This window comes from Gopherus flavomarginatus, chromosome 9 (genome assembly GCF_025201925.1).
Source record: "Gopherus flavomarginatus isolate rGopFla2 chromosome 9, rGopFla2.mat.asm, whole genome shotgun sequence".
In the NCBI taxonomy this organism is placed as follows: domain Eukaryota; kingdom Metazoa; phylum Chordata; order Testudines; family Testudinidae; genus Gopherus; species Gopherus flavomarginatus.
Window position 1 is genome coordinate 35,185,788 of NC_066625.1, and position 27,576 is coordinate 35,213,363.

At 44.9% G+C, this 27,576-nt stretch overlaps 2 protein-coding genes across 12 annotated transcripts in view; both read left to right on the plus strand.

Annotated features, from left to right (window-relative positions):
* Positions 1 to 27,576, plus strand: part of DNAAF8 (dynein axonemal assembly factor 8) — a 155,524-nt gene that overhangs the window by 48,839 nt on the left and 79,109 nt on the right. For 9 of the 10 annotated variants that reach the window (XM_050968041.1, XM_050968046.1, XM_050968042.1 and 6 more), the window contains 3 exons: positions 9,366 to 9,560; positions 11,961 to 12,116; positions 20,522 to 20,716. In XM_050968041.1, coding sequence (XP_050823998.1) covers positions 9,366 to 9,560; positions 11,961 to 12,116; positions 20,522 to 20,716 — 546 coding nt within the window. The remainder of the gene's footprint in view (positions 1 to 9,365; positions 9,561 to 11,960; positions 12,117 to 20,521; positions 20,717 to 27,576) is intronic. The other variant, XM_050968045.1, reaches the window with a different exon arrangement.
* XPO6 (exportin 6) overlaps positions 1 to 27,576 on the plus strand; it is a 453,699-nt gene that overhangs the window by 22,303 nt on the left and 403,820 nt on the right. The gene's annotated exons all lie outside the window — the stretch shown is intronic.

Sequence of the window (27,576 nt, forward strand, 5' to 3'; positions counted from 1 at the left end):
CAGGCTGCCTGTGTATGGCTTCATGAGCCATGGCATCAAGGGGTAGGCTGGGTCCCCCAGGATAACTACAGGCATTTCAACATCCCCAACTGTTATTTTCTGGTCTGGGAAGTAATTCTCTTGCTGCAGTTTAAACAGACTAGTGTTCCTGAAGACGCGAGCGTCATGAACCCTTCCTGGCCATCCCACGTGGATGTTGGTGAAATGTCCCTTGTGATCCACCAGTGATTGCAGCACTACTGAAAAGTACCCCTTGTGGTTTACCGACTGGGTGCCCTGGTGCTCCGGTGCCAAGATAGGGATATGGGTTCCATCTATCGCACCCCTACAGTTAGGGAATCCCATTGCTGCAAAGCCATCCACTATGACCTGCACGTTTCCCAGAGTCACAACCTTTCGCAGCAGCAGCTTAATGATTGCTTTGGCTACTTGCATCACAGCAGCCCCCACAGTAGATTTTCCCACTCCAAATTGATTCCCGACTGACTGGTAGCTGTCTGGTGTTGCAAGCTTCCAGAGGGCTATTGCCACTCGCTTCTCAACTGTGAGGGCTGCTCTCATCTTGGTATTATGGCGTTTTAGGGCAGGGGAAAGCAAGTCACAAAATTCCATGGAAGTGCTCTTATGCATGCGAAAGTTTCGCAGCCACTGAGAATCATCCCACACCTGCAAAACTATGCGGTCCCACGAGTCTGTGCTTGTTTCCCAGGCCCAAAATTGGTGTTCAATGGCTAGAACCTGCCCCATTACCAGCAGGATCTCCAAAGCGCAGGGGCCGGCAGTTTGAGAGAATTCTGTGTCCATGTCCTCATCACTCTCATCGCTGCGCTGCCGTAGCCGCCTCCTCCTCCTCGCCTTGCTTTGCAGGTCCCGGTTCAGCATAGACTGCACGAGAATGCGCGTGGTGTTTACAACGTCCACGATTGCGGTATTGATCTGAGCAGGGTCCATGCTTGCTGTGCTATGGCATCTGCACAGTTCACCCAGGAAAAAAGTGCGTGAAACGGTTGTCTGCTGCTTTCAGGGAGGGAGGGGTGAGGCTGTACCCAGAACCACCTGCGACAATGATTTTTGTCCCATCAGGCACTGGGATCTCAACCCAGAATTCCAAGGGGCGGGGGAGACTGCGGGAACTATGGGATAGCTATGGGATAGCTACAGTGCGACGCTCCAGAAATCGACGCTAGCCTCAGACCATGGACGCACACCGCCAAATTAATGTGCTTAGTGTGGCCGCGTGTACTCAACTTTATACAATCTGTTTTACAAAACTGGTTTATGTAAAATCGGAATAATCCCGTAGTGTAGATGTACCCTGAGATCAGAATAGAACTCAGATCTCCTGATTCTCTGCTCAGAACTGGGAGCTGTGGAACTACTTTCCGACAAAGGGAGGCTGAACCTGCCCCTGTGTTTTTGTGCCTGAGTGTAGTCACCCCACTATTATGGAATCAGTAGGGATTAGTGGTTAGAGCACATAACTGGGAGTCCAAAGAGTCAAGTTCTTTTGCCGGTGACTTCTTTTTTGATACTGGGAAGCAGTCTGGGCTATGGTTTTTGTACAGTGGTGATCTTGATTGGGACCGCTAGGTGCTACCATACTACAAATTATCATGTCAACTAGAGAAGCCCTATACGCAACAGCAGCACTGTTTGTAAGAATTTCAAACCGTCTAGTTGAGGTTTCAAAGTGGAAAAATCCTGCAATTAAGATTATTAAAAAAGTATAGCTGTGTAAGGCTGCACGGTGAGCACCAGCAACTCCCTCGGAAGTCACTAGTGATTACAGGTGCTCAGTATCTCTGGGGATTAGGTGCAGAGATAAGTCATGTCCCTCGCCCTGAAGAGCTTACAGCCTAAGTAAGACAAGACACATTGGAAAAATCAATACAACAACAAATTGGCCCTTGCAGATGAAAACAAGAGAAGGCTTGATCTGGCAAAGTGCTGAGTGCCCTCAGCTGCCAGTGAAACTAGTGGGAGTTGAGGGCACTTGGCACCACACCACAGTGTTCCACACTGTTCCAGATTGAGCCCATATTGTCTTGGAGGAGCATAATTTTAAAGGTGGTCCATTTACCCAGCTAGCCCTCTGTGATTGGTACAGGGAGGGCTGTGTGTACAATGGCCACACCGTCTCATTCCATTTTTAATGCCCTGCCCTTCACAGCAGGCTTGGCCTTTCTTGCAAGGACACTGGCAGTTTAAAAATCAGACCCCTCTGTGCAGATGTTTTACTTGCCATCACTACAAGTGTCACATAACTAGGTAATGGGCCAGCTCCCCTTTGCTCTTCCCAATCCTGGAACTGGCTGTGTGCAAGGTGGGACTTCAGCATAAGTTATAGCATTGCTGCTAACAGCCCAAACGGTCAAAACAGTGCAGCGCAGGGGATCTTGACCATGCCCTCTTTCTGCAGCGGGATGGGAGGTGCTGTGGGAGCCTCAGACTCTTGCACAAGGATGATCCTCCCAAAGGCAGGTGCCCCTGCTTCATGCCCTTACTGCATGAGAGAAGCTGGTCTTATGACTACAGAGATCAAAGGGGAAATGTCCTTTCTATTTTTTCACCTGTGTTTATTTTGTGCATTTGACAGCCCTTTAGTTTCCCTGTTTCCCTCTCTACAGAGCCAGGTTCATCCTGCTCCACCACAGAATCCCTGAGTGACTTTGGGCAAGCCTCAATTCCCCATCTATCCAATGGGGAGGATAGCCCTTCCCTTCCTCACAGGTGTTTTGCGAGGATAAAGACATTAAAGTCTGTGAGCTGCTCAGGTATCCAGTTTTGGGAGTCACTCTCCCCCTTCGTTTGTGTGAGTCTCTCACAGAGCAACAAGGGAAGGATCTATATGTATATATATACTCAAAAGGAAAATGTGATTGTGAAAGCTTCAAATATTAGAATATACTCAGGGTTGAGGGTGTATTTCAAGTTGCATATAGTGTTGACCTGATGCCATGTTAGAAATGGAAGAAGAGAAGTATTTAAAGACAGTATATGCTTCAGAAGGCAGTGGGGCCTAGTGAATAGGGCACTCGACTGGGTCTCAGGAGACGGGTTTTATTCCCAGCTCTGCCACTGGCCTGCTGGGTGACCTTAGGCACGTCATTTCCCCAGCCTGTGCCTCAGTCTCCCCATCTGTAAAATAGGAATGATGATACTACTGACCATGCTTGAATAGTGCATGGAGAACTCCAGATGCAAAGCACTATAAGGAGCCAGGTGTTAATTGGGCTGCTCAGCCGATAGTGGATTTGAAATAGTTCTGTTTCTGGAATATATAAAGGAAGGAAAGAGATGAAATGTCAGTGTTTTTCCTTAATATTGTGCTGTCCATCTTCAGAGTGCTTTATAGACATTAGCTATTTAATCCTACTGTCAGCAGGGGTGACTCCAGGCACCAGCACGCCAAGCACATGCCTGGGGCGCTCTGCCGGTCGCTGCGAGGGCGGCAGGCAGGATGCCTTCGGCGGCATGCCTGCGGAGGGTCTGTTGCTCCCGCAGCTTTGGCGGACCTCTCGCAGGCGTGCCGCTGAAGGCAGCCTGCCTGCCGTGCTTGGGGCGGCAAAATACCTAGAACCGCCTCTGCCTGTCAGGTAGCTAAGTCAGGAGTGTTATCTCCATTTTAAAGGTGGAGAGATGGTGGGAGAGAGATTAAGTGGTATACAGAAGGAATCAGTCTTAGAGCCAGGATTAGGACCCGAGTACCTGGTTCCCAGTCCTCTGGTGCACCCACTAGAATGTGTGTTGGGCAGAGAAATCTCTTCCATACATGTTTGTTTATTTTCAAAGAGATAAAGATCATTAAGTTGTGTCAGTCTTAGGGAAGGAAGAGGTGAGGCTGGTCTTTATGGTTGGCAAAGTCATTTGACCTGTTTGTTTGTTTCAGCCATTTATTGTGTCTTCAAAAAAAGAACAGGAGTACGTGTGGCACCTTAGAGACTAACAAATTTATTTGAGCATAAGCTTTCATGGGCTACAGCCCACTTCATCAGATGCATAGATTGGAACATACAGCAAGAAGATATTTATACATACAGAGAACATGAAAAGGTGGAAGTACCCATACCAACTGGAAGAGGTCAATCAATTGAGATGAGCTATCATCAGCAAGAGAAAAAAAACTTTTGAAGTGATAATCGAGATGACCTATAGAAGGTGTGAGGCTACTTAACATGGGGAAATAGATTCAATTAGTGTAATGGATCAACCATTCCCAGTCTCTGTTTAAACCTCAGTTAATTGTATCTAATTTGCATATTAATTCGATTTCAGCAGTCTCTCTTTGGAGTCTGTTTTTGAAGTTTTTTTTGTTGTAGAATTGCCACCTTCAAGTCTGTCATTGAGTGGCTAGAGAGGTTGAAGTGTTCTCCCACTGGTTTTTGAATGTTGTGATTCCTGATGTCAGATTTGTGTCCATTTATTCTTTTGCATTTATTCTTGAGACTGTCCAGTTTGGCCAATGTATATGGCAGAGAGGCATTGCTGGCACATGATGGCATATATCACATTGGTAGATGTGCAGGTGAATGAGCCCCTGATGGCGTGGCTGATGTGATTAGGTCCAATGATGGTGTCACTTGAATAGATATGTGGACAGAGTTGGCCTTGTTGCAAGGATAGGTTCCTGGGTTAGTGTTTATGTTGTATGGTGTGCTGTTGCTGCTAAGTATTTGCTTCAGGTTGGGAGGCTGTCTGTAAGAGAGGACTAGTCTGTCTCCCAAGATCTGTGAGAGTGAGGAATCATCTTTCAGGATAGGTTGTAGATCCTTGATGATGCGCTGGAGAGCTTTTAGTTAGGGGCTGTAGGTGATGGCTAGTGGCGTTCTGTTATTTTCTTTGTTGGGCCTGTCCTGTAGTAGGTGACTTCTGGGTATTCTTCTGGCTCTGTCAATCTGTTTTTTCACTTCAGCAGGTGGGTGTTGTAGTTTTAAGAATACTTGATAGAGATCTTGTAGGTGTTTGTCTCTGTCTGAGGGATTGGAGTGTCTTGTCACTAACCAAGATTGTAAGCTAATTGGTCATGGACTCTCTTTTTGCTTCACATTTGTGTAACACACAGCACAATAGGCTGTGATCCCTGCTCGGCCTCTCCAGTGCTAATGTAATATGAAGAATAAATAACTATCCCAGGAAAGGAGCTCTCCATCTTGTATTCTAGAAAGCAAACAAAATCAAACGGCCTGCTTCTGTTCCCACTTCTATTGGTTTATAGCAACATGACGGCATTGACTTTGATAGAGTTCCTCCTGATTTACTCCCATGTAAGGGAGACAAAAATCAGGCCCCGTTATGTGTTAGTTGGGCGCAAGATCCTGGAAAATGGGAATTCTCACCTAAAGATGTTCAAGATAAGATGTGCTAAGTGAGGCCCTTTTGCATCAGATCAGCTGGCATGGAAGAACAGTCAGAGTGAGGACTCTCAGAGCAGCTGAAAGCAGGAAATACAGTGAGATTTCCAGGCTGGTTTTGTATCCTTGTGGTTTGGAAATCATTCTGAAGAGCTTCAGAACATTTGGGAGATGTTGTTTGAGGTTCGCTGATCACTAGTCCCTGCTGGTCCTTCTGACCCATTCATAACATCTCAGAGTCCAACTAGAAATATACTGGCAGAGAGTGAGAGGTCTCTCATAACTAGTAGCTCAGGAGTGGCCAACAGGACCCTTGCTTCCAGAAATGGTGTCAAGAGCCCATGCTGAGCCAGATCCTGGCAACACATCAGAAAGACAGCACAGCAAGGGCAGTGGCACATATCAACAGCATCCAGCAAGGAGGGTTTCTGACAGCACAGGATACCACTGGTCAGGTCAGGTAACACATGGTGGGGCTCTGCATGTGGTTGCTGTCTTCAGGAACAATTGCTTTGTGCAATGGAGCTATCTTGTTTACTGCAGATAGCAGAGGAAGTGTGTGCTGAATTCGGGGCCAACAACATCCATTTACCCTGTAGCCAGACTCCTGTTGCCAGAGTATACAGCCAATGGCACAAGCAGAGTGTATATGTGCCAGTGCGCACTTTGGGCCAGATCCTTGGCTCTGACATAGTCTCTTTGCATTGCTTTGGTGACACAAAGAAGACATTAAACTTCTCTGCCTGGGCAGTTGAGGATTCCCCTGGGGTGAGTGAGTCCTCAAGTGGGATAGAGCCGGTGTAGCTGGCTCTACACCACACCCCTTCATAGCCCCAGCATGGGGGGATATCAGGAAGTGGCCAGCGGGAGAGGGATGTGAATGGAGCATTGCTATGCTCCAACTATTCCCAGCTTCTGTATCAGCCCTTTGGGTTATAGCAGCCCTGAGGAGGCTGCTGTATATTGCACCTGGGGTTGACCCAGCCCCTCGTGGCCCCACAACTAGGGGAACATGAAGCTCGTATAAAACCATTCCCCCCTGCTCTGGGTCCTGTGCTGAGCATGGCTGTGTGCAACAGCAAGATCCCACCTGCACCTTCACAGTGCGATAATTGCTGACAATGAGCTGACTCCCCTTCTTCTGCACCTGTATAGATACTGGCAAGCATTAGCCCTCTCAGGCTCCCACAGCCCACAGATTCCAAATCTTATCATAATTCCCAGTCAGGAGAGATGATCTCTTTCAAGCTAGAGCCTGAGAATAATAGTAGAGAAATGAAGCTATTCCTAGCAAGGAAATGTCGGCTTTCAATTTAAACACCCTAACACAGTATGCAATGCCTGGACCAAATTGGAGAGCTGTGTAAAAGGGGTGATAGGAGAAAATAAAGCTTCTGTTTCTCAGATCCTTGCATTCCCGCAGTCTTATTTTGGCAATGCTTTAGAATTATCTACTTTGGAGGTTTATACCTCATCCATTTCAACAATCTAAAGCATGGTTCGGGTCAGAAAATTTCCGTACCATCTTGACACAGTCATATTTCTCAGCTCAGTAACCTCAGCATGGTTAATATTCAGAAAACCACTCCTGTTATCGAGTATGAGTCTAATGCTAAAGTGCATTAACAGAAAAACCATTCAGACCATTAATGTCAATCTTACTATGCTTTTCATTATTAAATGTTGCCATCCTAATTACAGTATGTTCTGCCAGTTTAATACAGGAAATTCGGACAATTTCTCATTCTTATCCATTGCTTCCATTCTGCAGTGATAAAGCAGTTCTCTGGCTGGCTGCAGGATTTATTCCACAATTTAGTGTGGAGTTTGAAATTGACTAACAGATGATATTGTCATCATTTTTTCCTTTCCCCAAAGAATGGGAAAGAACAAACACTTGACATTTCCGATATGTCTTCATCCACCACTAGAATTTAGGAAGCCGTGAAAGAATGTTAGCTGCATTTCATTGGAGAGATGAACATGATTGCTAAGGGAACAACTGCATTTCCTGTCTGGTTAAAGCACAGCTCTATCCAGTTTCCAGGCTTATGAAAACAGACCATGGCGATGCCTTCTGCACACTTGCCTTTTTCTGCGCACGAATACTGCATACTGTAAGGGGTCATGCAAGGCTGGAGCCATTTCAACATGGAGAGAATAGAGACTTCATTAGAGGAATTAGCCAAGGCTGCTAAAGTACCTAGAAATCAGTTCACATTTACAAATGTACAGCTGATGTGTCATTTGGCAGACGATTTCTGCAGTCGGTAATTTGCCACTCATCAGGGATTGCCTGTTAAATCCCCATGATCCAGGCTGCAGGGAGGATGACATATAAAGATAAATTTAGACTTGGCTGCAAACAACTGTTTTATGAATCCTCCAGCCAGTATGGAATAAGACCTCTTCCATCCACAACCCCTACAAATAAAGGATACATCTTCATTTCTTTAATCAGGAAGCCACCTTCTTCGTCTTACTCCTCTTAAATGTGAAGTACACCCTAATTTAGTCCTCACCACTATGAACTCTGTTTAACACTGCAAAGACTGTATCACAACAGTATCTGGCATTTAGCCTCATTTTTACGTAACCTTAGTGTGAATTTAATGCTGGATTGAGAGCCCTTGAGTCCAAAAGCTTGTGTTTAGCCACATAAAAGATACAGCTATACAAGGTCCTCCTCTAATGGGCCTCACTCCTGACTGGGAGAGGCCCCCAGAAGGACCAAAAGGTGAGTTTGCTTTGCGTTGAGAGTACCAGCTGTGACCATGGTGTTATACCCATGGATACACTGGATTTACCTAATAGCCATTAGTTGGTATCAACTTTCATTTGTTACTAATCCAGAGTGGAGTCCAGCCATCTACTTAGGGGTAAAAGGTCTCACATCTGTATACCAGTGAACCATTCTGCCCCCACACCCCACCCCAAAATGACATCCAACCATCTAAAGATCTCAATAGGACCTGCCAATGTTAGAGCAATAAGAGCTGTTTGGCCAATCCAATATATGGACTTGTTGAAAGGAAATTTACAAAAAGGCCGACTCTCCTTTCCTAGAACTATCTACAAACAGCATCATTTACCAGTTAGAGCCATTTTCTTGGAAACGCATTGTTCATCTTGGCCAACAAACTTGTATCCACTAAGCTTCAGCCCGATGGGATTGATAACCAGCTCTGACACAAAGCCCAGAGAGCTGGGGATGAAAATGCACAGTGCCATTGCTATTGTGTGCTCAGCTTGCACTGTAAAGTTCACCACATGCTGCAGTGCAGACAGATTAAAAGTTACCTGTGTGTTTTAGTTAGGTTGCAAGGAATTAAGTGATGCAGTGTTTCAGAGCACACTGAATGCATGTTACCGGAAAACTGGTAATGGCCAATGCAAAAGTGTGAGAATTGCATTTGAAAAAAAAAAAAAGGTGGGAGAGGGATTCTTCCCCTAATTGACAAAATACCAGTGCTCAGTTACAATCAAGGCAATGAGATGAGAGTTCACTTAAATGTACATGGTAGATCAGCGAGATTTGTTAGGCAGAGCGGACAGTAATACAAGCTCTATCGCTCTTATCAGGCTTGATTCAAGGGCACTGCCCTGATAAGTAATTAACACTTAAGGTTGATGATGAATACTGAATGACTCCAGTCATACTACCTCTGGCTGATCTCATTAGCTTCCACTGGCTAAACAGTGTTAGGCCTGCTCCAGACATGGATGAGAGAGCTCTAAGGAAAGCCCAGCATGCTACAGGAAGTGGCGCTGGGGACTCTGAGTCAGTATAGAATCAATGCCCCAGCATGGAGCTAGGAGGCATTAGGTTGCTAGAGATGCTGTCTCTTGGATAAAATGTAAAAGTGGAGCTGTAAACATTCATGTCCCTATAGATTTATTACCGCCACCTGTGATGGTAGCATTCAGCCAGTTGTACTGATCAAAATCAATATAATTTTCTGTTTCAGGCCTTATAATACAAATTAGTTTAATGTTCCCACTCTCCTTCAACAGGAAGCGTCTTATTTGCCAGCTATTAACACGTTGCCTAGTGCAGACAGCGCTAACGGTGAGAAGCTTCTCATGACGATTTGGCTCGCCAGTTGTGGACAGGTAGCCATGTGTGGTCAGCACAGTGGACGCTTCCCAGACACTGTCTTGACAGCAGCCAGCATCTACCAGGCTCTTGTTACCTGGCTTCTCTCCCTGGTGAGTTACACAGTGTGAAATGCTACAGAATCGGGCTCCCCACATTTTATCCAGCAGAAAAATATCAAGGTGGGGGCAAAAATGTATCATCCACTTAACACTTCTCCTTCCGCTAACACCACAGACAACGACTGACCCAAACAAGGTAAAATCATGCCCCGATCCAGCTCAGCTTGAAGTGATTGGAGAGACTCCCATTGAGGTCAGTGGGAGCTGGAGCAGTACCTGAGTTTGCAAGGAGCATGTAACAGGAACAAAAATGAAAATCGGAGGAACACTGAAATGTTGGCCCTCTACATTTAAAAAATCCACAGTTGCCAACTGCTACAGAAATTCCCTTGGTGGAGGCGGGGCAGGGCTATTCCCACTGATGCAACTGCTCCACGCAGGGGGCTGGGAGTATGCCCAAGCTCTGTATTGAGAGTGTATTTTTAAAGGCATTTCTCTCACTTAGAATAGCTTTATGTTACACATGGAATAAGCAGCAGGGTCTATAAATCCATCTAGAGATCCCAGCAATGGCATAAACCCTGGGAACATAAAGTAAGCGGCTTGTGTAGTCACCAGGGCCCAGAGATGGAATTAGAGCCTCATCATTCAAAAGTTTGCCTGTTTTTTTCATCTCACATGGTACATGATCCAAGTCAGTGACTCCGGCCTTGGCCAGGCTGCCACTCCCTTCTGTGGCTGCTCTCCCTGTCTTTTCCGTTGTGTCTCCCTTCTCCCCCACGCCCAAGCTCTCAGGTCTCCTGCTGCTGCTTCCTCCTCTTTCTGCCGTCTCTCTTTCCTGGTGTTTTCCATTTTCCAGAATGTTAGTAACCATTAGGAAGGGGATAGACAATAAGACAGTAAATATAATGCCACTATATAAATACATGGTACTCCCACACTTTGAGTACTGCATCCAGTTCTGATCGCCCCGTCTCAAAAGAAGTACAGAGAAGGGCAACAAAGATGATTAAGGGTAAGGACCAGCTTCCATACAAGGAGATATTAAAAAGACTGGGACTGTTCAGCTTGGAAAAGAGACAAATAAGGGGGGATGTGATAGAGGTGTATAAAATCGTGACTGCTGTGGAGAAAGTGAATAAGGAAGTGTTATTTACCCCTTCACATAACACAAGAACTAGAGGTCACCCAATGAAATCAATAGGCAGAAGGTTTAAAACAAAAGGAAGTATTTCTTCACACAATGCCCAGTCAGCCTGTGGAACTCGTTGCCAGGTGATGTTGTGAAGACCAAAAGCATAACTGGGTTCAAAATCTAATTAGATAAGTTCAAGGAGGACAGGTCCATCAATGGCTATTAACCAAGATGGTCAGGGATGGAACCCCATATTTTGGGTGTTCCTAAACCTCTGCCTGCCAGAAGCTGGGGCTGGATGAAAGAGGATAGATCTCTTGATAGTTGCCCCTGTTCTGTTCATGCACTGAAGCACCTGGCTTTGGCTATTGTCAGAGGACAGGACACTGGGCTAGATGGACCATTCGTCTCACCCAGTATGGCTGTTCTTATGTCCCTGTCAGGGCTCCTTTTTGTCTCCTTCCTACTGTGAATAGCAAGGTCTCTCACTGCAATCCGTGTGCTGAAATTCATCATACTTCATCAGGATTTTATGAGCCTTACAGCTCTTGCCTTGGCCAATAAGGGGTTTATGAATTCAGAGCTCTGTCTCTGGAAATAAACTGATATTCTTGATACTCGGTGTTCATTATCAGGCTGGTTTTATGTCCTTCTCATTTTAGATTAAATCTGTACGTTAAAAAAATAGAATATTTCCCTCTGCAACAAAAAATATAATCTATTTTTTTAAAACAAAAAAACAAAAAACCCAGCCTTGGTCTAAGTAAAACAGGAAAGTGACTGATGCATTTGTGGCTATTACTGATCATTACTGGGGAATATGAAGGCTTATTAAAGAACCTTGTGCTAGCTCCTTATAATGGCATAATCACTTAGCATTGATTTTGAGCAGAGATTGTATTGATCTCATTATCATTAATAAAGGCAGCGTACAGTGCTGCTGTGGGCTAAGAGCCTGCAGCACAGTGTTGAAAGGAACTCTCTGTTCTCATTTCTTGCTAGGCTAGGGAGTTAATACAAGCAGCACGTCTCTCTTGCTCTTCCATAGCTGACTGAGTGCAGAGCTTGCAGGTTACGAGGGTCCTTCCTGGAAAGATAAATCCCATGATCTACCACCACCTACTATTCCTATTTAATTTGGCCTTCGTAAAGTTACTGCTGGCTAAACCTTAGCTATTCCATTAGTCAAGCTAGGTACAAGCTGTCTCCACTCAAAAGCAGCCAAGTGAGTTGAAGTGCTGTTGTCACTCTCTTTCTGAAAAGGCCATCATGCAGCTGTGTGTAACATGAAAGCATCTGTTCAAATGAATTTACAGGTACCTCCCTCAAAAGTGAAAGGTGGGCTCAAAGCCCCGTTTCAGGTGTTGGGTCTGCAGCAGGTCTGGCGAGAGGATGGGCTGGCACTCTACGCTTGCCTAATTCCAACAGAGGAATCTCTGGCACAGAACAGCACCAAGATCCGGAAGCATAAAGTGAGTGACAACACTTTGACATGTCCATTTCCCAGAAGTGCCCTAGTATTTATTAAGAACCAGAATTGAATATTTGGACTCCAGCTGAGACCCCTGGGAGCCAGCGTAGTTTAGAACAGACCATAAGCTGCTTTAAATCACACCAGGGGCTGCCAGCTCAGGATTGTGGGAGCAGAAAAGTAGAGCAGACTCTACTTCTCACTCTGCTCTTTTCATCTGTGCTGAGTTTGAAATCTGCAGCTCAGAATCCATCCCCATACATCAATGACCTTTTGTCTGTTTGCTGCACATTAGCTGGCCAATATATCTTCAGTGGCTGTCAATACCCAGTGTAGAAATCTTTATCCAGCAGTCAAAGAGGGAAAGCTTGTTTGACCTGCAGGGTGGTTTTGTCGTCGTATTTTTACTATGTGAAAATGTTCCTTAAGGGGGCATATTGTCTTGCTGTTTAAATTCTGGCTTCTGTTCCTAGTTTGTTCAATTTTAGGTGGTAATCTAGTCCTCTTAACCATTTTCTTACTGAATGATGTACCAGGAACATTTGGGAAACACACTTTTCCATGGTGTCCCAGTGCACCTATCTCCTGAAGGCCACATGTTTGAAGGAACATTCTGTACACTATCACTGCTGAGGCACTGATCCTAGCCCTTTGCTCAGTTGGGGAGGATTAGTGGCTCTCTGGTGGCACAAAGCAGCAATAAAGATGGTGTAGCTAGCCAGTGGCAGATTCCTCAGTCACAGGGGTGCTTGAGTGGCACAGAGCCAGTCATAGCTTCTGTGCAACCTCACTTAGTGGTTGCTGATGCAGCCAGGGAAAAGGGGCCATGGCTAGATTCTGGAAATCCGTGGATGCCAGAATGACCATGAGCAGCCCTCACGCTGTTCTAACTTGCACTGGAGATCCAGCCTGGCACATCACAATGTCTAGATCAAAGGAGAGGGGGTGCAAATGTGGCCATTCCGCTGCTCAGATGGAGTGAGTGCTCCTCATCCACAGCTGAGGAACTGGCTGCATGTGAGCAGGGAAGACTAAATTCCCCATGAAGTATCATAAAGTTAGCCTGGAATGTGACAGCTGTGGCGGCAAAGCTTCACAAGTATGTAATTGACACTGACAACTAATATCATGACTAAAACGCTGCACAAGAGACAATAAGCAACCCTCCTAGTGATGCCTGGGCATTGTGGGGTGAGGAGATGCGGCCTGCTAAACTCCCTAAGGGTATCACAATGATTTCCACCTTAGGTCCACTGAAGCAAAGATAAATGCTTTGAAACACAAACAAATGGGTGGTAAAGAGACTTACTCCCTCCCATCCACATCCCCTTGCCTTGATACTATCTGTTCACCCCAGCCACGGAGCTGATCAGAGTGTCGAAATTAGTTAATACTGAGCAAACTCAAAAGTCCCATCTGGTGTCATATAATTGAATGTATTTTGCAGGCTACAGACCTAGGCTGCTCCGAACATTTGGTGAGGTCAGAGGAGGGGGTTGATTTTATCTCCCATTGCCTGAATGTGCTGCATAGAGCTTCCAGTCACAGAAATAAATCATGGAGCAATCCTACCGCCCTGCATGCATGCACTGCCATTGGAACCCAGTTCAGCTAATAGACCCAGCGGTGAACACATGAGGCAGCTGGACGGTGTTCCTTAAACTGGACCTGTGCGCAACTGATGTTTCCTCTCATTAGAGGTTTCCTCTTGTTACCGAGGCTCCAGCATATGCCTTCCCTATAACACCGCCTTTGTCATTCCTGCTTTCTTCAGACACTTGTACAGCGGCTCTTGGTTCCCTTGTCAGCAATGTAAGCTGATGGGACCCACTAAAATCTTTTTAAAATGTCAGCCTCAGCTGAGACAATGAAAACAAAAGCAACTCACTGCTGCCTCTCTTATTGTTCTCCTTATCAGCCTCAGCTATTGCTGGAGAGAAAGCTGGCAGATTTCACTGTTCAGACTGTCAGCTCTAGTCTCTTGCTGCAGTGCTAATGTGTAGTATCTTACCTGGCAACATGAAATAACAATATTCCTCTCTTGCAGCAGTTAACATTCCTCATTCTAGTTGTTTCTTATGGAAACAATGGCAATCAGTCACAGGGGCTTAGCTTAATTTGGTGTGCAAAATCTTATGGTCACTCTGTTGTCCAGGAAAATAACTTTGTTGGTTGTTTCAGAGTAGCAGCTGTGTTAGTCTGTATCCACAAAAAGGAGTCCTTGTGGCACCTTAGAAACTAACAAATTTATTTGAGCGTAAGCTTTCCTGGGCTACAGCCCACTGCATCAGATGCATGTAGTGGAAAATACAGTAGGAAGATATATATATACACAGAGAACATCAAACAATGGGTGTTACCATACATACTACATCAATGACCTTTTGTCTGTTTGACATACCATACACTATAAGGATGTATGGTAACACCCATTGTTTCATGTTCTCTGTGTATATATATATCTTCCTACTGTATTTTCCACTACATGCATCCGATGAAGTGGAGCTATAGCCCACGAAAGTTTACACTCAAATAAATTTGTTAGTCTCTAATTGATTAGACTCTTCCTGTTGGTATGCATACTTCCACCTTTTCATGTTCTCTGTATGTATAAATATCTCCTGTCTGTTTGTTCCATTCTATGCATCCGAAGAAGTGAGCTGTAGCTCACGAAAGCTCATGCTGAAATAAATTTGTTAGTCTCTAAGGTGCCACAAGTACTCCTGTTCTGTTTACAAGTACTCCTGTTCTTTTTGTTGGTTGTGAGATTCAAGGACAATATGAGCTGTTCAATTTTTTAGATCATCTACAAAAGAATGCACAAGGTCATGGTCAAAATTAAAGTCTAGTGCCTGGACAGCTTGACATTTTAATGTTCTTAGCTTAAATAATCCATAGTTCTTTTATTAGTATGGCGAATAGACATATGACTGGCTGTGCAAACTATTGGATACACTTAGTGCCCCCATGTTACCAAAGAGAAAATGTCTGTCTCTCTAGATATTGGTCTGTTGAGCCCATAGCAGTAGTATCTGATTCACATCAAGTTAGCCTTAATGGACTGTGATGTTTTTTTCTTTTAATATTGTTTCATAAATGTAGTGTTGAAAGGCAGTAGCTTGCTGGTCCCAGAAGCTGAGGACCTATTTCAGTCCACAGAGCAAGTGTTAACTTCCCTCAGCCTGTCCACTAATATTCCCCACCCAGGACATGGTGGGACCACTCTTAGGTTGAGCAGGACATTCAGTCCCATTGGGCCTTGCATTTCTTTTCGCCTTGGCTTGACTGCCAACAAGGAGGCCAGCTACGGTGGTGACGGTAGTCTTTGAGTCACCAGTTGGCTACTCCTTTAAGGGGAGTCAGGGCTCATTCTAACTATGGAGGCCTTCTTTAAGGAGAGCAAGCCCATCTTGGCCAATCTGTAGTAACTGACTGCCTAGATGGCTGGTTGGCAGCTAACTGAGTAATGAGCACCTGGCCTGATAATAGGCTGCCATAGCTCAGTTGAGAGGGTTGTTCCTAAAGAGAAGAGGCTCAGAAGTAGAGGTGCTCCCAGAGACGCAGGTCAATGAGGTTGATCACTGCTGCTGAACTTTCTCAGTGCTGGGCTGGAAGAAAGAAATTATTAACAGGCACTGGGAGGAGGCCTGTGGGACTCCCGAACTTACGTGGGGAGGCTTATTGGTCTTAGCAGCCAGCTCCCAGAGGAAGGGTAGACTTGAGGGGCTAAAGAGTTTGTACCGTGAAAACTAATAAATCAGCCCCCCAGGAGGGGAATCTTGATTTAAGTTGTCCGGACTGAGAGTAAATCATTGCACTTGCAAGACTGCAAGAGAGAGAGTCCAAGCAGGCAGAGGACCTGCAAGACCACAACATACCACAAGGGGGTGTGCTTGAGGATGGTGCCCTGCCACGCTTGTAATAATAATAGTAGTTAGCTCAGACTGCAGAGGTGGACATTTGGCCACTGTGAACTGGACTGACCTGTCCTATGCATTTCACATAGGCCATTGGATGCTAATTTTTTTTTCAGGCACTGCCAACCTAGAAAGGACACACTCTCCATTCCAATCCCCCGAGTCTTCTGCTTTCTGTTTACTGGGCATTTCATTGGCAGCTGCATGTCTTTTGTTGTTGTCAGATTTTATTTCTCTAGCCCAAGGTCTAATGGTTTCTGAATAAAAATATAACAACAGGCTCCTCAAGGAAGGAACTGCTGTCTTGGACAAGTCAACCTTTCGATTGTTCAACCATGACAGCATCTTTTGTTTTTAAATCTATTTCTCTAAATCAAGCAAATCTTCTAAATTTATCCCCCTCTGTCATCAGTTTTGATAGCTTTTGGAATGCCAGTTCCTGTCCCCCTTCCAAACAAGTGATTGAAACGAGACAAGTTTACCCATTCCCTATACGGATCAGGGTCCTGGAGTTGTCAGAACAAATGATTTTACATTTATCTCTTGTAACCTTTGCATCCTGATAAACAAGATGCATTTAGAGGCATGTCTGATGGGAATCAGATTTTTATGACACATGCTCCTTAAGAATTTAAAGGGTGTTTCCAGTTAGGAAGGCTATCAGTAAACAAAGCAACCTGGTTGTTTTCTATACACTTCAAACACTAAGCAATTTTGTGGTGCATGAAAATAACTTCCATGGAGTTTCTGTCATTGAATGAGCTGAGGATTGAGTCCGAGATCAAGTATCAGAAGGGTAGCCGTGTTAGTCTGGATCTGTAAAAACAGCAAAGAATCCTTTGGCACCTTATAGACTAACACACGTTTTGGAGCATGAGCTTTCGTGGGTGAATACCCACTTCGTCAGATGCATGTAGTGGAAATTTCCAGGGGCAGGTATATATATGCAGGCAAGCTAGAGATAATGAGGTTAGTTCAATCAGGGAGGATGAAGCCCTGTTCTAGCAGTTGAGGTGTGAAAACCAAGGGAGGAGAAACTGGTTTTGTAGTTGGCAAGCCATTCACAGTCTTTGTTTAATCCTGAGCTGATGGTATCAAATTTGTAGATGAACTGAAGCTCAGCAGTTTCTCTTTGGAGTCTGGTCCTGAAGTTTTTTTGCTGCAGGATGGCGACCTTAAGGTCTGCTATAGTGTGGCCAGGGAGGTTGAAGTGTTCTCCTACAGGTTTTTGTATATTGCCATTCCTAATATCTGATTTGTGTCCATTTATCCTTTTCCGTAGCGACTGTCCAGTTTGGCCGATGTACATAGCAGAGGGGCATTGCTGGCATATGATGGCATATATTACATTGGTGGACGTGCAGGTGAATGAACCGGTGATGGTATGGCTGATCTGGTTAGATCCTGTGATGGTGTCGCTGGTGTAGATATGTGGGCAGAGTTGGCATCGAGGTTTGTTGCATGGATTGGTTCCTGAGCTAGAGTTACTATGGTGCGGTGTGCAGTTACTGGTGAGAATATGTTTCAGGTTGGCAGGTTGCCTGTGAGCGAGGACTGGCCTGCCACCCACGGCCTGTGAAAGTGTGGGATCGTTGTCCAGGATGGGTTGTAGATCCCTGATGATGCATTGGAGGGGTTCTAGCTGGGGACTGTATGTGATGGTCAGTGGAGTCCTGTTGGTTTCTTTCTTGGGTTTGTCTTGCAGTAGGAGGCTTCTGGGTACACGTCTGGCTCTGTTGATCTGTTTCCTTATTTCCTCGTGCGGGTATTGTAGTTTTGAGAATGCTTGGTGGAGATTTTGTAGGTGTTGGTCCCTGTCTGAGGGGTTAGAGCAGATTCGATTGTACCTCAGTGCTTGGCTATAGACAGTGGATCGTGTGATGTGCCCGGGATGGAAGCTGGAGGCATGAAGGTAGGCATAGCGGTTGGTAGATTTTCGGTATAGGGTGGTGTTAATGTGACCATCACTTATTTGCACCGTGGTGTCCAGGGAGTGGACCTCCCATGTAGATTGGTCCAGGTTGAGGTTGATGGTGGGGTGGAAGCTGTTGAAATCGTGGTGGAATTTTTCCAGAGTCTCCTTCCCATGGGTCCAGATGATGAAGATGTCATCAATGTAGCGTAGGTAGAGAAGGGGCGTGAGTGGACGAGAGCCGAGGAAGCGTTGTTCCAGGTCGGCCATAAAAATATTGGCATATTGTGGGGCCATGCGGGTGCCCATAGCGGTGCCACTGATCTGGAGATATATATTGTCATCAAATTTGAAATAGTTATGTGTGAGGATAAAGGCACAGAGCTCAGCAGCCAGTTGTGCTGTGGCATCATCAGGGATACTGTTCCTGACAGCGTGTATTCCATCTGTGTGTGAGATGTTCATGTAGAGAGCCTCTACGTCCATGGTGGCTAGGATGGTGTTTTCTGGAAGGTCACCAATGCATTGTAGTTTCCTCAGGAAATCAGTGGTGTCACGGAGATAGCTGGGAGTGCTGATGGCATAGGGTCTGAGCAGAGAGTCCACATATCCAGACAGTCCTTCAGTGAGAGTGCCAATGCCCGAGATGATGGGGCGTCCAGGATTTCCGGGTTTGTGGATCTTGGGTAATAGTTAGAATAACCCTGGTCGGGACTCTAAGGGTATGTTGATTTGTTCCGGTGTTAGTGTAGGGAGTGTCCTGAGTAGATGTTGCAGTTTCTTATTGTATTCCTCAGTGGGATCTGAGGGAAGTGGCCTGTAGAATTTGGTGTTGGAGGGTTGTCTGGCGGCCTCCTTTTCGTAGTCAGACCTGTTCATGATGACAACAGCACCTCCTTTATCAGCCTCTTTGATGATAATGTCAGGGTGGTTTCTGAGGCTGTGGATGGCATTGCGTTCTGCACGACTTAGGTTATGAGGCAAGCGATGTTGTTTTTCCACAATTTCTGCCTGTGCACGTCGGCGGAAGCATTCAATGTATAGGCCCAGACTTTCATTTCGACCCTCAGGAGGAGTCCATGTGGAGTTCTTCTTCTTGTGCTGTTGGTGGGAAGGTACCTGTGTATCAGTGCGCTGTTCAATGTTGTCCTGAAAGTATTCTTTGAGTCGGAGATGGCGAAAGTAGGCTTCCAGATCGCCGCAGAACTGTATCATGTTGGAGAGGGTGACAGGGCAGAAAGAGAGTCCCCGGGATAGGACAGACTTTTCTTCTGGGTTGAGTGTGTAGTTGGATAGATTGACGATATTGCTGGGTGGGTTGGGGGTACCATGGTTGTGGCCCCATGAAGCAGGTAGGAGTCTGAGATCTTTACAGTTTGTGCTTTTGTTTGAAGGTACCTGAACAGATGCTAGAGAGAAGATATTTTGCATAACCATTAATCCTGATCATTTACAAACTGGACCCTGTTGGCTGGACCCCGTTTGGGAATAGTCTTCTCCCTGGCAGCCCAAGTTGTTGAGAACCAATTTGGAGGGACAAGTTTAGAGAGGAAACTAAAGAGATCTGTAACTTCTCAACAGTGTAGAATGAAGATTGGGTTTCAGTGTTTTTAATAACAATCTTATTAAAAAATCAAATGAATACCACTGTTTAGACCTGCAAAATAGCCCCGTGAAAGGTTTCTTGAGTGAATATTATACAGCATTAGACTGATTTAAGATCCCCTTAATGAAATAGTTCCCCTCCCCCGCTCCACCCCAAACTTCAGAAAGGCAGAATCTGGTTATAATTAAAAGCAGTGCACCTTCACAAAGATTTATATAATACAGTCATCTCCTGGGCTGCAGAACAAGTGGAATGCCCCCTGGCCAAAAGAAAGTTACTGGTCACCCTTGGTTGTAGAACACTGATGAGATTCGTAGCATTGCCCCTTGGCCAGAACTACTGAAATTATTAGCTGTCTTAGCTATAAAGCTTTATTATGGAGAGCAGCATTGGTGTTAACAACTTCAATTTGCTGTAAAGTCCAGGTATAAAATGAGTGAGGCCTGCTATCCATCACACAGGACTCCCAGACTTTTGGGCATCTACACCACTTCAGCAAATGAAGAACTTGTCTGTGCCTGCCTGTGCCCTTTTCATCCCCTTCAACTGGAGCTAGTAACCTCCTCTCTACCTTAATGATGAATTTAGGGTCTCACCTCCATGCTAGTCCCCAGCCTGCCTGCCTCCTGTTTAGTCGTACTGTACTTATATGCAAGGCTGGGTAGGATGTAGAAAGCTGGATTGAAGAGAACGCTGGGCAAGTGTTTAATCATTAAAATAGGGAAGGGGTTGTGCTGCTCGTGGGTTTGAAATGGGAGGGGAAGATAGCCAGCCAAGTATCAGGAGCAAAGCTGGATGTATAACTGCAGGTCCGCGTTGGGAACTGTGGTCAAGTCTCTCCTCCATCTCCTATTTACCTCCAGTCATGCAACACGTGTATAAAAAGCTTCTTATAAAGAATATGTGCCTCTTTCTTGCAGTGCGCTGTTAACTTGAAGGCTGGGCCTTTAATCAAATGTCTTTGTTTGTAGGCTAAGGAAGCTCTTCGAGGAACAACCATTTTTTACCAGCAGATGTCTGCGTACCTCTCCCATACATGGCTTCCAAATGTTATCTGGTGGAGCAGAGAACTGACCAGTCGCCTCCAGAACCAGCTATACCCACTCCTTCCAGAGATTCCCGCTGTACGGCTCAACTGCATCACCACTATTAACCCTGACCCTAAGGTACTGTCTGTGAACTGTGTGTTTCTGTGTTCTACCATGACTAGGGCCATAACAGCTGTTGGCCTTCATCCATTAGGAATCTTTTCGTATGGTCTAGGTAAGAGTTAAGGGCCTGATCCTAAGTCCTACTTAGTACTCATAACTCCCGTTGCAGTAAGAACAGCCATACTGGGTCAGACCAATGGTTCATCTAGCACAGTATCCTATCTTCTGACAGTGACCAATGCCAGCTGCTTCAGAGGGAATGAACAGAACAGATAATCATCAGGTGATCCATCCCGTCACCTTGTGACATTGGACTTCATATGCTTTATGAAAATATGCTTATGAATGTGAATATGATGTAACTGGAATATGCTTTATGCAAAAGGTCTCTTGTAAGGTATCATTACAAAGCTTAAAATCTACTGACTGTGTTCATCTTATTTGTTCGCATGTATTATATCTATGTCTGGAGTTAGGAGAATAAGATATAAACTTGTATTACTGATGTAAACATATTAAGTGGAAGCCATTAAGAGTGCTTCAGAATCAGTGAACTGTAAATGGCTCTGTTTACTTGCAAACCTTACTCTCTAGCTTGCCTGCATATATATACCTGCCCCTGGAAATTTCCACTACATGCATCTGACGAAGTGGGTATTCACCCACGAAAGCTCATGCTCCAAAACGTGTGTTAGTCTATAAGGTGCCACAGGATTCTTTGCTGCTTTTACAGATCCAGACTAACACGGCTACCCCTCTGATACTTGAAACCTTACTGTGTACATGTGGGCCAGCCCAGAAAGAATGCAGACTAGGGTTTCTTACAGTGGCATGTAACCATGTCACCTGATAATGAAATCCATCTTAAATCTGGTACTTTTCCATTTAGAAGGAGGGGTGGGGACCCAGAGAGACAAAAGATTCCCGCCTTGTGCCAAAGCTATAACGGGGGTGGAGCAGGACAAAAGGAGGCCAGTCATGGGAAAACCCCTGCTTACCACCTGAGATGTTTGCTGGAACTAACAAGGACTGTACCAGGGGAAAAGATTGGGCCCAGACTAGGAAGGAGTCCAGTCTGTGAAAGAATCTTATTGGAACATCTTTGAGGGTGAGATATTTACCTGTAATCAGTTTCTTAATGTATTAGGCTTAGACTTGCATGTTTTGTTTTATTTTGCTTGGTGACTTACTTTGTTCTCTCTATTATTACTTGAAACCACTTAAATCTTACTTTTTATACTTAATACAATCACTTTTATTAATAAACCCAAAGTATAAGTGATTAATACCAGGGGGAGCAAACAGCTGTGCATATCTCTCTATCAGTGTTATAGAGGGCGGACAATTAAAAAACTTACCCTCTATAAGCTTTATACAGAGTAAAACGGATTTATTTGGGGTTTGGATCCCACTGGGGACTGGGTGTCTGGGTGCTGGAGAGGTAACCTGCTGAGCTGTTTTTCGTTAAAGTCTGCAGCTTTAGGGGCATGGCTGAGACCCTGAGTCGGTGTTGCAGCAGGCTAGTGTGTCTGGCTCAACAAGGCAGGGTTCTGGAGCCCCAAGCTGGCAGGGAAAATGGCTCAGAGGAAATTTCCGCACATCAAGTGACAGTCCCAAGGGAGTCTCTGTGACTGAACTCATTACACACCTATTCCCAGCATCTGGCAAACAGAGGCTAGGGATACTTCAGAGCATGGGTTTGCATGGAGTGATGCATCTGATGAAGGGGTTTTAGCCCACGAAAGCTTATGCCCAAATAAATTTGTTAGTCTCTAAGGTGCCACAAGGACTCCCTATCTATTGAGTATGTCCCACTCATTGCCTTCTCGTAGCATCGGCAGCATCTGTCAGTCGTGTTGTTTCCCCATAATTCCCAGGTCAATACAAGCACAGATACACAATCCCAGGAATCAGTGGATACTGCAGTGTTGTTTCATGACTGAGCCGATTCCTTTGAAACCCATGCAGTACAATACCTGTTATATAATTCTAATCAGATTCAGGGGTTAATAGTTACCCAACACCAGTCAATACAATGAAGATGTAGGCACTAACAGTTTTGCCTATATGATGTTCCACCTCCTTAACTGAAAAGACAGCTTCTCTGTCATTGATGTGCAGCCGACATAGCTTCAAGCACTGAAAAGTTACCCAATATATTTATACAAGATAAATCTGGTGCCTATTTGTAAGGCATAGAATAAGGCCTCATTTAAATCAGGCAGAGCTTTTATGTCTGTCCCTTATTGGGGGAATTTTAAATCATTAGAAATTGAACAGCCAGGCAGCAAACCCATTTTGCGTGAGGGATCTAGCTCAGCCTCGCCTGCTTAGAAGAAATTAAATCAGATAAAAGGCCAGATTTCCCCCTCAATTTCAGGTGCTCAGCACCTCCTGGGGATCACTCCCTTAATTACATGAAGGCCACATTACATCATGGCCCTTTAACCAGACCAACCTACTTTTAAAACTTGAAGCTTTCAGTTAAAATTCTGATCTCTCTAAGCAAGCTAGAATTGGCCAGATTTTCAGCTAATGGGGACTGGTACTATTGACTATACTGGAGTCATGCTGATTGACACCAGGGCACAATCTGTCCCAGAGTTACTAAAAGCCTGCACCGTATCGGTTTTACATGTGAAATTCAGTGTTAGCTTTAATCAGGCCTGTCAGCTTGAAAACTCTGGTGTAGCACCAGTGATCATTATTATTTATCACTGATATCACAGTGGGGCCCAGAGTCCTAACTAGATTGGCACCCCATAGTGCAGAGCTTTGGACCCATGGTTAATAAATACAGAGCTCTGCCCCATAGATCTTACAGTCTAAAAGACAAGTCACAGGAAGATTGATGAAACAATCAAGTGGACAGGAGTGGAGAGAGGAAAATGGGGTAAAAAAATGTAATAGGATATCTTAGTCCAGCCTTGCTGTGTGCACAGCGGGTAATTGGTCAGCAGCATTAATCTTTATACAGATTCTTTGTCAGAGAAAGAGAGAACATTTAGTTTTCAATCAGTTGATCTAGTAGTTTCTCAGCAGATTTTGAGTCCCAAAATAGATCACTTTGCCCTTGGTGCCTTACTTTGAAAGTCTCCGTTATTAATGCTATACATACTTTATATCGATCTGTGGTATTTCATTTTGGATATCCAGAGCAATTTCACAAGGGGATCATTAAAACTCCAAGTTAGGTTAGGAGTAACATAATCCTTGTGGAGGTTAGCAATTAGTGTTCCATGTCAGCAAAAATGGGATTGCTTCATTTTAATATAAAATACAACTAACTGCGTCTTTATATTAACCCTTGGGATGCTGTGTATTTGTCCTGATAACCTCCTTCCCCTCTCCTGTTCCTTAGTTCCAAGTGAACAGGACCTACCTTCTTAGTACCTCCAGCAGTGCTCTGAGTACTAGTGGGCAAGCAGTCTCATGCTCCCTGCCTGCTTTTTCTTGGCCACTCTGCACAGAGCCACCCTGGGCTCCCAGTCTGTGCTAGTTCCCAGCCTGCTGTGGTAATTAGGGAGGTGGATTATATCTGGAGCAAATGCCAAGAGAGGAAGGGAGCTCCTGCTGACGGGAGGTAGATCAGGACTTGCTCAGCTGTGAAGCACTGGCTCTGCCTCACTCGCCCATCGTGGAATCCCTCCAGTGGCTCCACCATAGCCCTGGAAATTAGCTAGTTCCCAGCTGACTTCCACCAACAAGTGAAGGGTTGTTTTCCTTTTTCATATGATAATTATGCTTAATAATGGGCCCATCCTAAGTTCCTTACTTTTTACTCAGGTAAGACTCCCATTGACCATGATTGGAGTTTTGGGCCCAGTCTAAATTCTCCTGAGTGTAACTCCATTGAAGCTGAGGATGAGTGCTGTCCAAAAAATAACAACACAGCACAATATGGGGTAACAAGAGCACTTGGTGGCTATATGAAGACTAAAGACAAATCACCAAAGGCATACAAAATTCACTGCTGTAGTATTTCCACACTCTGTTAATATATGGATACAGCCCCCTCGAAAACAACCTGCCTCCAGAATTTTTGGTTAACAGCATGCCTCATAAGAGATCTACTCCCATATATACAGAAGATCAAAGTGGAGTCTGAGTTTTCAAAGATGTGATCATTTTAGTTTAATGATAGCTATAAACTTCTAGTTGCAACAAAATACATCAGTCCAATACGAATGATACCAGAGTGTGCTTCATGTTATGGGAACATAGTCTCTAAAGATCATGAAGAATTGGGGGCCATTTGGGAATTTCTCAGTCTGAATATTCTGAATTCGATCAATTAGGCTTTAGTCTCCCAAGGGAAGAGGTTAAAAGCCCCCATCCCTTGGGACATTTAAAACTAGATTAGAGAAAGCACAAGAAAATGTATGATGGGGAACTATCTTGCATCAGCGGAATGACCTCCTGGGGCTGTTCTCTGATTAAAATTTAAGAAGCTCTTTCCCAGAGAATATATTAATGGGATATTTGAATAACAGCATTTGTATGACACAGTTGACAAGAACCATGAGAGTTTTGCAATGCCTTATAGATGTGATATTTATTCTCTTCTCCCAAATATATGTGTTATAATATCTCCCCACTCCTGAATCTCTGCTCTTAGCACGTGACTGACAAATCCCCTAGCTGTAGAATTTTAATGCCTTACATTGTCTTACCAACAAGCACCATGCACTTACCTCTGATAAGGGGGAACAGCACCTGCCTCTTACTAGCCGCTCTTTTACCATCACCGCTGATGGAGGAGTTCCCTTGCACAACTGCTGCTACTGTCACATCAGCATTTCATCATCTTCACTGACATCTTCACCTGATTCTCTTTAGGTTCTTGGCTGCAGAGCTGCTACCTCTAACTGTTGTCTGTCAAACAAATAAAACAAAAATTGCATTTAGTAATGTGGTCTGGGCTCAGCACCTCACAGATCTTCAGATGTTTTATTATTCTTTTACTGCTGCCTGTGCTATCTCTTTCTCTCTTCTTTTCACACAGTCTGAGAAACAGTCTACTGGCTTCAAGCTGCGCCCCAGGTGTGGACATATCATGTCCTTCATGTGTGGGTATGACAGTTACCTGAGATACCTTGGGTGAACCATGACTTGGCTGGCTGTGGGATCTGGGAGCTCTCAAATCCCAGTGTGTGCCTCAGGGCTGTTCTGGCCTCCTCTGAATCTTCTGTTAAGCCTGATGCCAAATCTTCAAGAGCTTCATTATCAAGCATCTCAGCTGGACATTGGGACTCTGCCTTAATGCATGTCTGACAGGATCGACCCTCCACAACAGTGCTTTGGCATCTTCAGAGTGACCAGCCTGTCCCAGTTGGAGTTACTGGAGAATGCTGAGAGATTGGCATGCATGATGCCTGCCCTTGATGGTGCTGGACTGCAAGGCCAAGGCACCACCTCTCTCAAAGCATAGATCAAAATTCTAATCACGGAGTGCTACTCACCTGCATCAGTAACACCTCACCAGTCCTTGATTAGTCAAGGCCTCTTGCTATTCCATCCCTTCTTGAGCTGTGTAAAAGTAGAATGAATTATATTGTGAAAATAGAAAGGATTAAAGAAATGCTGTCTGTACCTTTAAGCAAAATTGTTGGAATGCTGCAATCCAGGTGTCAGGAATACAGACATTAACATAGAACAATTGCACTGTTAAAGGGCAATTGGTGAAGTATTAGCCTCAGATGGATAAGAATTAGTAAGGACATAGGATATGCATGCTGTGCGCCAGGTGAATTTTACTGTTTTGCTTTCTTTGTCCCTTAGTCTAATTCCCGCTCTTTTATCTGTATAAATAAGACTGTTTGGGTCTTGCATGGCCACTCACATTATCTGGGTGTTATTGGCGGAGCGCTGTGCTAATAAAACAGAGTGGTCTGACAAATTGTGAGTCCTGATTCTAACTTTGACAGCTGATACTGAGAGGCCAGCTATCAGGCATTCCTGCACCTATTGTACAGCCTGATGAACTCATTACATTGCCTTGGCTGCAGTGCTTATATATGCCTCACATCTCACCTGATTGGTCAGACCACTCACCCAGTGTTGAGTCCACTTGGGGCTGACTCATCCACCCTGTCAGTGATCAGATGCCCTGGACCCCATCTATACAGCGATGTGGCTGTACAAATGGATGCCTAATTGCAGACTTAATGGGTTGCTGCCTTACCACACTCCAGAATCCCAGTTTACAGTGAAAAAACATGATGAAATCCTGACCCCGCTGAAGTCAATGGGAGTTTTGCCATTAGCAAACTCATGGTTGAAAAGCCGACCTTCAGAATATGATCCAAATGTAAACTAACACAATGATGTTTGCGTGAAACAAGCCTGGAGAGCTGTGAATTGCTCCAGTTCATCACAGTGGTTTGTTCACTCTGGAGCCTAATGACTGCAAATTAACTGTGAACATAGTTAACTGTTCCACAGATGATTTGTTAGCAGAACCATCCAGCTAACATTCTTATCCATCATAGCTGGATGTAGTGGTACATACTAAGGGAGGAGGGTGCAGTGAGGTATCTAGTTGCTGTCAACTTTTGCTGGAGGACAGGAATCTGGAATTCAATCCTAACTCCTCCTACACTTAAAAGCACCTCTGTCCCTGCCCTTAAGTGAGGAGAAGAGAAACCAAGGTACATCCCCATTCCATGAAATCCTCAACCACCTCGTGTATGCCAGTATCCAGAACTGCTCCCCTCCCCACCATCCTGGGTGACAGACACTCTAATTGCCCTCTCCCTAGCAATCCAAACCTCCACCTGCCCCAGGCTGATTGCACAATGCATTCATGCATTTTCAATACTACAATCTCCCCCACATTGAAATTCTGGGAGTTTTGTAAAACAAATGGAATTTAG